Source organism: Schistocerca piceifrons, chromosome 6 (genome assembly GCF_021461385.2).
Source record: "Schistocerca piceifrons isolate TAMUIC-IGC-003096 chromosome 6, iqSchPice1.1, whole genome shotgun sequence".
NCBI classification, from domain to species: Eukaryota; Metazoa; Arthropoda; class Insecta; order Orthoptera; family Acrididae; genus Schistocerca; species Schistocerca piceifrons.
In genome coordinates, this window is record NC_060143.1 from 122,946,300 (window position 1) to 122,958,305 (window position 12,006).

The following is a 12,006-nucleotide window of genomic DNA, read 5'->3' on the forward strand; positions in this document are numbered from 1 at the left end:
AGTGTTTTCCAAGATTCCACTCAAAGCATCAACTTTATCGCAGTTACATGCCAGTTAAACAGCAGGTCCAAAAGGCAGGACTAATAAAATCTGAACATAGTATTACAGAAAATCTATCAAACTCAGAATATTCCTAAATTTTGTCAGGTTAAAACACAAACTAAGCACTGTCTCAATGAATTATGATAGTCTTTCCTCACAGCATTATATATACAGATTTAAATAATTTGTCTATTTATAGGATCCATTAAAAATCCCAGTTTGGCTTTACACACTTACTTTGTTTTGAGAGCAAGAAGTGAATTATGTAGAAATCTCAACAAGTCATTAGCGAACAGCGTTTACAGCTACATAGCTAAACATGATACAGCAAACTCTGGAGAGTTTACTATCCGATAAAATCTAACAGGTCATTCCCTACCCACATTGGTGATACAACACAGCATCTACATACCAAACAATAAACAAATCACTCAGCTTATTCTCAGAAACTAAGTTGTCTAAAAAAAAGAGGCAATGCATGTTAGGTCATCTTGAAAGTAATCTGCTCAGACGGTTCATCTAAGGGGCCACAACATGACATTTGAAATGTTGCTAATGAACCTCAAGACACAAATCATCAAATATTAACTGTCAATTTTCTTTTACATTGAAGAAGATATGGCAACACATGAATCAACAGGTATAAATTAGCAATCTGTGATAATGAGCAAAGTGGGAGATCATCTTAGGTGACTGAGAAATTGGTAGTAAGGGTTTATAAAATCACCAGAAATGTTCTAAGGACTCTGTGTGGGTTTCAGTATACAGAAGTTTTTTTTAAAAAAAAAAAAAAAAAAAAAAAAAAAAAAAAAAAAAAAAAAAAAAAAAAAAAAAAAAAAAAAAAAAAGAGCATCAAATTTAGCTTTTCACTTGAGGTATAAGAAACTGTTTGCTTGGTGGGTGATAGTGGTCTGATAAAAAAAGCAGTCATGAAAACGTGGTGCTACATGGACCTTCCTCATTAAGTACAATATAATGTAATAATGCTGAATGTGATTGATTTTATTAAATGCAATATGTACAAGATATTGATTACTTAACTACTACATCACCATCTGCATAGTTAAATAGTGATGAAGTTCTTTCGTCGCACTTAATGATGTGATATGTGTTGCATGGTCCTCAGCATATGGTGGGGTGCACTGGCAACTACGGATGGGATTGTGATATCCCTTGGTTAGTATATTCTCTGATTTAGACAATGGGCTGCCAACCTTGGGCACAAGTGTCATGGCTGGAAGCTGCTGTAGGGTGCCAAGAAGTCCAAGATCTCTCTCTCTTGCTTTTGCTGCCAAGCTATCAGCAGGTCTTCAACAGAAAAGTAGCACTTTATTTTATTTATTTACACGTCAAGTTCCGTAGGACCAAACTGAGGAGCCAATCTCCAAGGTCATGAAACCTGTCAGTACATGAAATTACAACATAAAAGTAATAACAAAAACAAAATGTTTATGGACCCGAAAAAAGCCAATCCATAAGTTTAAGTAAACGCAATCAATAATACAACAAGAGGCAGCTTAATTTTTCCAGAACTCCTTAACAGAATAGAAGGAGTGACCCATGAGGAAACTCTTCAGTTTCGATTTGAAAGTGTGTGGATTATTGCTAAGATTTTTGAATTCGAACGGTAGCTTATTGAAAATGGATGCAGCAGTATACTGCACACCTTTCTGCACAAAAGTTAAGGAAGTGCAATCCAAATGCAGTATATATAGAGGAGCCAATGTCAAAAGACTCGTGAACAGGGGTCGACAAGAGGTTCGTAACTTACACCACTTATTGCCCAAACTGCCTGTTTCTGAGCCAAGAATGGGAAGAGTTACCCCAAAATATAATACCATACGACATAAGCGAACGAAAATAAGCAAAGTAGACAAATTTTCATGTCAAACGATCACTCACTTTAGATCCCATTCAAATAGTAAAAATGGCAGCATTAAGTCTTTGAACAAGATTATGAACGTCAGCTTTCCACGACTATCCATCTGAACACCTAGAAATCTGAACTGTTCAGTTTCATTAATCATATGCCCACTCTGTGAAATTAAAATGTCAGGTTTTGTTGTACATTAGAAACTGTAAAAATGAGTCTTACTGTAATTTAGTGATAGTTTATTTTCTACAAGCCGTGAACTGCTCTATTTGAAACCGGGCCGATGCTGCACACAACATCCTTTACCCCAAGCTAGTGTCATCAGCAAACAGAAATATTTTAGAGATACCCATAATACTAGAGGGCATATCATTTATATAAATAAGGAACACGAGTGGCCCCAACTATGATCCCTGATGTCCCCCCCCCCCCCCCCACTTGACTGTACCCCACATTACCACCATTCTCAACATCGTGAATAACGACCTTTTGCATCTGTTGCTAAAGTAAGAGGTGAACGAATTGTGAGCTACTCGCCATATTCCGTAGTAGTCCAACTTCTGGAGCAATATTTTGTGATCAACACAATCAAATGCCTTAGTTAAATCAAAAAATATGCCTAGCATTCGAAACATTTTGTTTAACCATCCAGTACCTCACAGAGAAAAGAGAACATAACATTTTGAGTTGTTAAACGACTTCTAAGGCCGAAGTGTACAATTTGATAGCAATTCGTGTAATATAAAATAATCAATTATCCTTACATACACAGCCTTTTCAATAACTTTAGCAAACACTGATGACATAAAATAGGTCTAAAATTTCCTACATTATCCTTTTCTCCCTTTTTATATAGCGGCATTACTACTGAGTACTTTAATCATTCAGGAAACTGACCATTCCTATGGGAAAAATTACAAATATGGCTAAATACACGGCTAACATGTGCAGCACAATACTTTTTAATATTCTGCTAGGCACTCCATCATATCGATGAGAGTCCTTAGTCTACAGTGATTTAATTATTGACTCAATCTCCCCCTTGTCTGTATCACAGAGGAGTATTTCAGACATAAATCTTGGAAAGGCATTTGCTAAGAAAGTTATACGATTCCCTGTAGAAACTAATTTTTTACTTAATTCACCAGCAATGCTCAGAAAATGATTGTTAAATACTATACATATATCCGATCTATCAGTAACAGAAATATTTTTACTACGAACTGACTTTATATCGTTGACGTTGTTCTGCTGACCAGACACTTCCTTCATAACTGACCATATGGTTTTTTAATTTTATCCTGTGAATTAGCTATTCTATTTGCATACCACATATGCCTTGCCTTCCTACTTTTTGTAATGGGCTACTGTAGCTTGAGTGTGACTACTTCTAATATTCTGATATGATTCCCGAATTGTTTTACATGATATCTTTACCCACTAGCCAGCCACCCGGGCTGCCTATTACTGCTAGTACCCCATTTAGAATGTTGTGGTGGGAAGCAACTCTCTATGAGTATGAGAAATTTGTTAAGGAAAGCATTATATTTATCATCTATGTTATTAGCACTATAGACATCCTGCCACTCTTGTTCCTTGGCAAGGTTTAAAAAACTCTATTGCTGTTGGATTAACTTTCCTACATAGTTTGTAATTATATGTGACATCTGTTTCAGTACAAAAGCCTTTTAATGTTAAAATATGTGCACCATGGTCTGAAAAGCCATTCACCCTTTCACTAACAGAATGCCCATCTAGTAATGAATAGCTGCCAATACACAAGTTATTCCATTTTGCATCTATCTGGAGAAGCAAAGCATTCTTTTCAAATATGCTGACTCTCTCTAGTGGCTTAAGATTTGAGTATGTGAGTGTCTCCATGTAAGTAGTGTGCCATATGAGGCAATGAGTGCAACCTTTATGTTACTACTCAGTCTTCAAAATGGTTGGAAAATACACTCCTGGAAATTGAAATAAGAACACCGTGAATTCATTGTCCCAGGAAGAGGAAACTTTATTGACACATTCCTGGGGTCAGATACATCACATGATCACACTGACAGAACCACAGGCACATAGACACAGGCAACAGAGCATGCACAATGTCGGCACTAGTACAGTGTATATCCACCTTTCGCAGCAGTGCAGGCTGCTATTCTCCCATGGAGACGATCGTAGAGATGCTGGATGTAGTCCTGTGGAACGGCTTGCCATGCCATTTCCACCTGGCGCCTCAGTTGGACCAGCGTTCGTGCTGGACGTGCAGACCGCGTGAGACGACGCTTCATCCAGTCCCAAACATGCTCAATGGGGGACAGATCCGGAGATCTTGCTGGCCAGGGTAGTTGACTTACACCTTCTAGAGCACGTTGGGTGGCACGGGATACATGCGGACGTGCATTGTCCTGTCGGAACAGCAAGTTCCCTTGCCGGTCTAGGAATGGTAGAACGATGGGTTCGATGACGGTTTGGATGTACCGTGCACTACTCAGTGTCCCCTCGACGATCACCAGTGGTGTACGGCCAGTGTAGGAGATCGCTCCCCACACCATGATGCCGGGTGTTGGCCCTGTGTGCCTCGGTGGTATGCAGTCCTGATTGTGGCGCTCACCTGCACGGCGCCAAACACGCATACGACCATCATTGGCACCAAGGCAGAAGCGACTCTCATCGCTGAAGACGACACGTCTCCATTCGTCCCTCCATTCACGCCTGTCGCGACACCACTGGAGGCGGGCTGCACGATGTTGAGGCGTGAGCGGAAGATGGCCTAACGGCGTGCGGGACCGTAGCCCAGCTTCATGGAGACGGTTGCGAATGGTCCTCGTCGATACCCCAGGAGCAACAGTGTCCCTAATTTGCTGGGAAGTGGCGGTGCGGTCCCCTACGGCACTGCGTAGGATCCTACGGTCTTGGCGTGCATCCGTGCGTCGCTGCGGTCCGGTCCCAGGTCGACGGGCACGTGCACCTTCCGCCGACCACTGGCGACAACATCGATGTACTGTGGAGACCTCATGCCCCACGTGTTGAGCAATTCGGCGGTACGTCCACCCGGCCTCCCGCATGCCCACTATACGCCCTCGCTCAAAGTCCGTCAACTGCACATACGGTTCACGTCCACGCTGTCGCGGCATGCTACCAGTGTTAAAGACTGCGATGGAGCTCTGTATGCCACGGCAAACTGGCTGACACTGACGGCGGCGGTGCACAAATGCTGCGCAGCTAGCGCCATTCGACGGCCAACACCGCGGTTCCTGGTGTGTCCGCTGTGCCGTGCGTGTGATCATTGCTTGTACAGCCCTCTCGCAGTGTCCGGAGCAAGTATGGTGGGTCTGACACACCGGTGTCAATGTGTTCTTTTTTCCATTTCCAGGAGTGTATATAGTAAGCCACCTGCAGTGTAAGTTCTAGGTATCTGAAGCTTTGACTATTTCCAGTTCTCATTCCCCACGGATGAATTTGTCTCTGTTTTTCGAAGTTCCTACTTTCCTGAATTTCATTGCTTTTCTCTTATCCTTATTTATGATTGCAACTTAAATTTTGTTTGTATCTCATACTATGAAGCAGCGTAGTTGTTCTTAATAGCATAAAAAACTGTATAACCAAATGACAAGCTTTTCAATTACAAAAAGTGACTTAGAGTAGACTTGTTTGGTAAAAAGTACAGTTAAATTCTTTAAACCACATTTCAGAAAACAGAGTGAAACCATGGAGTATTTGATAGTGTAGTACTATCCTATACGTACCTCTGACAAAGTACCTGAACATTCAGAAAGTTCTTCCTGAAACAAAAGAAATAAATAATTTTTGATACATTTTAACATGTAGTCTACAATGACACAGAGAATTATATGCCACAGTGCCAATGTATAACTGATTAAAGCAGCATAAATGCTCTTCACTTAAGTCATGGAACTGACCCCTCCCCTCCCCAAAAAAGTAGGTGTTATAGACTTAACATACAATTGTAACAGCCTAATATCAGTTCATTACATAATATGTATCACTATTTGATTATGTTGGGTTTGTTGAAATTTTCCGATCCTGAGTTACTTTGCTCTCACTTATCTGACACTAAATCTTCAATAAGGAATTTGATTTGGACAAAATGCATTTCCTCAATAGCTACAAAGCTATGAAATTACTCCATTCCGAACTCTGGACACATCAATTTGAATCTACATAGTATTTGATATTTTTTTCAAAAACACTGTCACAATTTTAAATATTGCTGTAGCTCAAATCAAAAGTTCTCAGAAATTTCTGCTTCTGTTTCCTTCACTTTTCATTCAACACTCCATTCTATTTCTCAAAACTGAGATGGTGATAACCGAACTTATTTCCTGTGTTAACATCACTTTCTTTACCAACTTTCAGGAAAAACATTAGTACAGCACTGAAAGAGATCTTTCATACAGTAAATAACTCTTACCACTCCAAATACACCTTTCTGCATCACATTCTGCCTTACAGAATTCCAAAACAAAAAAATCAAAAACAAAACAAAACCTCACAGCAGTTTTTGAAGTATTCATAAATGAAAGATAATGCCCATTCACTAAAGAATGGTCTAAAAAGCCACTCACCCCTCTCCAATCTTCTGAATGCACACTTTCAACTTCTACGGAAACCTGTAATAAAGAAATAAATAAAATAAATAAACAGTAGTCCAGTGCTATTGTCATTTATTTTGAAGCAGAGATGTGTGTGGATATGGGGAGAAGCACGAAAGGGAAGAAGAGGTGAGAAAAACCTCAAACAAAAATTACTCAACAATTCTTAATTTTTTCACTAACTCATAAATATGATGGTCACATCAAGCTATGAAAACCCGACATTAACTGGTAACTTGTGGAGTCTTTGCTGAGAAAATGATGTTTACATACCATCTTCAAAACCTGGCCTATGTCACGGCCAAAGTTGTAGTTGTGTGTACATTAATAATATAAAGTGACTATCTGCACCATATTAACATCTCTTTCTGAAACAGAATGCATCTCTTACTTTGGCAACTCAGTATGTTCGAAGTCCACACACATATGTGCACCAAAATATTTATGATTAAAAACAATGGGTCAACCGAAGCGCCCGATCCCACCCGTCGGCTTTGACCCGTGACGCGAGGCTGTTGTGGTGTGTGACATCACGACGGCGCGGAATTTAGTTTGTGAGAGTGGCGTGTTTGTAGGTGTCGTTTTGATGTGATTGGTGGTGCTCTCCGGTGGTGTGTTAGGTGATGTTTTTGGTTTAGTTTGTGTCTAAATTTGTTTATATTTACTATGTCCCCATCCAAACACCCCCAATTTCCCCCACACTTGTCCCATTAGTTTATTTAGATTTTTTGTGGAACGTGTGTGTGTTGGTTTTTCAATGTATTTTCGTGTTTGTGGTCGTGTTTACCTGATGACATCATAGGCGCCATATTGGAGTCATAGTGTATGGTCGTTTCCGAAATATTTGTGACGTCATGGGTCAAAGCAGACGGGTGGAATCGGACGCTTCTGTATTTCCAAAACAATTATCTTCTCATTTAAGATATGACGACTGGCTACAAATACTGTTTGGTGTTGTGAAAGAAACTGCAAAACAACTTCTGTCAAGGAACTCAGTGGCAATAACTTCTGCCTTTCATCATTCTTGTGCGCTACCTCTAGTGTGCGGCTTCTATCTTTTGTGAGAACTATGATGAACAACCATAAAGGAGATGTGCATTTCACTCATTTCTGCACTGTCATTAATAGTAACATTATTGTTAACATATCAATAATAAAATATCTTTGTTAACTGTTTATGTTAGAAGAACTATTATCTTATATTCTTTTGCAACTTGTAGTAAACGCTGTGGGCTGTAATTGTATTTGAAGCACAATACAAAACGCCCCAATGCTGCTTTCAATTCCACAGAAGGCAGGCACTGCAAGTATGAATATTACAGAACCATTGGTTTACATCATCATTGCAAAATATTGGCAAAAATTATTTACACAAGAATGGAAAGACAGGCAGATCCAGACTTCAGGGAAGATCAGTTAAGAGTTCCCAAGAAATGTGCAAACATGCCAGGCAATATTGTTGCCAAGATTCATCTTAGACAAGAGATTCAACATAGCCAAACATATCTTTAAGGATTTGTAGCTTTACAAAAAGCTTTTAACAATAATGACTGACATATACTGTTGTAAAGTTAGAAGGGATAAAATATACAGGGTGATTCACAAAGATAAGCAAATATTTTAATGTTATTCTACAAGTAAAACTAAAGAAAAAAGTTCACATAAACATAGGTCTGCTAATATGAAGTTACTGTCAATAAAAGATTTTGCCTGAAATTTAGCAACTTCACTATTAGATCCAATATATTTCTACCATGAGGGGGTACAAGGTAGTTTTCAGAGAAAGAATTTAGTAATGTTTCACAGGGTGTCCTATCATGCCCACCACTAATAAAGCTGTAATTTTCGGAATTAGTCAGATGATTAAAGTCTCAAATGATTACAGTATGGCTAGCGAACTTATGTACGCGTGAACTGAGGTTTTCTCTAAAGTTTTCAGGTAAATCAGGAGATGAGTGTTGGGTGCCAGAGAGATCCACTCATCATTTTATGCCCACCCCTGACACTGAATCTTGTCTAAACAATCTCACATGCAGCTTCAATTTCTACCACTGTCGATCCCAGTTTCTTGTCTATTGGCAACAAATGCACCGTCTCCATTTCCTATTTTTGCCTCCCCTTTCAATACACACTTAAAATTTCCCCAATAATCACACTGCTACCAATTTCAGGTCTCAAACAGCTTTCTGTACTTAGTATTATGTGAGCTTCACTGCTTTTCATTAGCATTTCAAACTCTGGCACTTTGTAGTGCATGTTTCAGCAGTTTACCATTACGATTCTAATATTCTCACCTGTGAGAGCGATTTCTTTCGATCTTACACCGATACTTCTGTGTTTCCTACAGCTATCATTATCTGGATTGGATGGAGAATCATCTAATATAAAAAAACCCTTGTGTGCACCCCACAAACAGTCAGCCATCTGAGTAGCAACCTCTGATGTTTAGTGCTCACCTGACCTATTTTGAGGGACCCTACAGTTCTCAACCCTATGGTGCAAGCTCTGGAAGTCACAGCCTGGCTTGTCACAGAAACGTTTCGAAGTCTCTAGTTCAGTCCTTCCATCTGACTCAGAACGAAAGGCCCACAATCAGTTCTGGAGTCAGTGATGCAAATTGTGAGCTTCGTTGAAACTCCATGCACGAGGCTGGTCTTCTCAACCTTCTCTGCCAGTTGCTGGAATGACCCAAGAATGACCTCTCAGCTTAGGTGGCAGGCATCATTTGGTAAAATGTGGGCAGTTGGTTGCACCCTATTCTCTCAATGGCTGCCGGTATAGCCTCTGTAACAGGTTGAGTGAGGCCCCCAAGCATACCACTGTGTGTTCTTCCTCAATTGTTTGGTGTTATGGTAAGTGTTCTGTGAAAACTAGTCTATCAATTTGTTCTTTCAACCCTTTATTTTCACCCAGATATAAGTTTCTCACAGTTTGTCATTCTCTCGAGTACTCCATTAGACAAAGTATTGAGTTGTAGGAATTCCACTAGGTTCAACAACTGAAAAAACCACGAAGGGTCTAACAACTTTGTAATGAAAGAAAGATTGACCAGTACAGTACTTACAGATTTATCTTTTTCATCACAGACAACAGATGGGAACATCTTCACCTGTTTAAAAAAAAAAAAAAAATAGTGTTGATTAATATTTCCCATAAAATTAACCATCAGCCACATCTAACTACCACAAAGTCAAAGTTGAACTTTCTAGTTCTGAAATGGTTGAAATCAGAAGGACGGACTGCTGGTGTTCAGTTTATGGCTATTGTCAACCTAACAATGCTCTAAGTAGCACTTACCACAACAGTGACTGTCATGTATTGTCCGTTCGTAAATGAACGGAAAAGCAATTCTGAGGGTCCACCACAAGAGCTACCAACAATGCCTTCAAAATGGAGCATTACAATACACAGCCTTCCACAGAGGCTTGGTGAGAAACATTAATGACTAGCTTCCTCATCTGTATGTAATTAAGTAAAGGAGGTCCTACATCTCGGCACTATATAGGGAATGCTGTTGTCTACACTGCTAATTAATGTACACAATTTTACCACTTCGGTGAACAGTTCTTACCGGAACAAGCCTTTTCCTCACTAAAGAACAAATTATGGTTCCAGTACAGAAATCACCATATCATTCATATGAGCTGAATCACAGAAATCAAACTGGAGAATACCAGAATCAAATGTGCACTTTCTGAATGTCAGCCACCTCTTACCGTAGAGCCACTGCCTAGTTTCTTAAACAGTATAATACAACTAACACGCAAGAGAGTAATAAGATCTCAAATTGAAGGGAAATAAGCTCATAATCAAAACAGTAAATATGTCAAGAAGTTAACAAAATGTTTAAAGCAAGCTTCCATTGCCATACTCAATGTGGGCTTTACATTCTTGTGGCAAAAACTGCTAACAAGACACAGTGCTGCATTGTCCCATTCCCAAAATGATTTTTACACACAAATTTACCCACAGAAATGGCATCAAATGCTCAATGAATGCCCCGAACTATTTACAGAGATGTACAGCCTGTCTTAAGCTGACTTTCTTTACATAACAGATGGATGGTGATAATTTGTTTGTTTATGAAATTGTTTTCTCTGAAATGTAATCCAAAATTTTCAAGCACTGTACGTCCTCACCTATGAGACACAATCCTGCATTACCTTAAATTCTGCAATGCCTTTCCCCAAAACGGGTTCTATGATGTGGTGTTACACATGAACACAGTCATGGCCTTCCAAGACAGAAAAATTAACTTCATTTGGACTAAATTAAAGTCCAGGGCGAGCCAAAGGAAAAAGCGCATCGTTTAGTAATTCAATTATGGATGAAGTTTCGGCAACAAGACAACAGGATATATGAAGCAACAGCAGATAAAACCAAATTTAATAAATGAAAACGAGTTCCAAACAGGCAGTTACATAGCTATGTAACTCTTCCTCAGTATCAGTACAGGTAGTTTTCGAAAACCGGAAAACAGCAGACTTTGCAGGTGCAAAGAGGAATGTCTCATGCCTGAAAATGCTGTTCATGATTGTCAGCGCTCTCTTCGAAGTAAAAATAAATTAAACCTGCGAAATATATTTTCTTAATATTAGCAGTCACAGCATGCAGAACTGTCTGAACTAATCTATTTACTTCAATTCAAGGCACACAATTACAATTTCGATAAGGCTACAACAAAGTAGTCTTCGACCTGAACACAATCACAACAAAATGATGAATACATACAAATACTATACAGAACAAAATTCGCGACAGCCATAAAGCGGCCGCTCTACAAACTAACACCTGAATTAAGGCTCTTGACATTGTGTAAACTGATTAACTATTCACTTTCTCAGCACAATTTAATACTAAGCTATATTCCACATGGAGCGATAATACAAAATATAAACAAAACTCATAATTTCTTCCTCAAACAAGGGTGATAAAATACCTTCACGGGCATCGTGAACTGAATATCCTATTGACAACAAAGAACAATGGAAGGCATGTGATTCAAGTACGGCTTATCACAAAGTCGGATCCGTCACAACAGTTAGTTCTGTAAGAGTAGTCATTTATTACGTCAGGTACTGGGTTCTATTTTGTCCTGTCTTTCACGAAAAAAACACACATAACAACACTACCCCCACTATCCACAGAAACTGTCACAGTTCCCGAGCTGCTCGCAACCACCTTGCGAGTCGCGAGCAAATTTAACCGCCAAATCGGCAAAGACCCTGTGAGCATTCAGAGATGATATAATATTTGGGCTCAGCCTACCAGTCTTGAGTGGAAACTTGAGTTTCCAGATCAGCGTGTACGGCGATAACAGATTCACGCTAGACGTCAAGCAATCGTCATTTAATGTCATGTCGACTTCAAATGTATTCACAGTGGACGTCATGTTAATTAGGCCACTACTGAACGCTGAACATGAGGTTAAGGGATAACGTACGTGGTACAAAAAAATCGGGGTATGGTATCGAAACT

General features: G+C 39.5%; 1 protein-coding gene across 3 annotated transcripts in view; it reads right to left on the reverse strand.

Annotated features, from left to right (window-relative positions):
* LOC124802713 (ATP-dependent DNA helicase DDM1-like) overlaps positions 1 to 11,728 on the reverse strand; it is a 138,251-nt gene extending 126,523 nt beyond the window's left edge. For 2 of the 3 annotated variants that reach the window (XM_047263678.1, XM_047263676.1), the window contains exons 1-4: positions 11,468 to 11,728; positions 9,593 to 9,637; positions 6,502 to 6,546; positions 5,662 to 5,697 (exon numbers count right to left, since the gene is read on the reverse strand). In XM_047263678.1, the coding sequence (XP_047119634.1) occupies positions 5,662 to 5,697; positions 6,502 to 6,546; positions 9,593 to 9,637; positions 11,468 to 11,479 (138 nt within the window). In that variant the 5' untranslated portion in view covers positions 11,480 to 11,728. The remainder of the gene's footprint in view (positions 1 to 5,661; positions 5,698 to 6,501; positions 6,547 to 9,592; positions 9,638 to 11,467) is intronic. The other variant, XM_047263677.1, reaches the window with a different exon arrangement.
* Between the last annotated feature and the right edge of the window lie 278 nt (positions 11,729 to 12,006).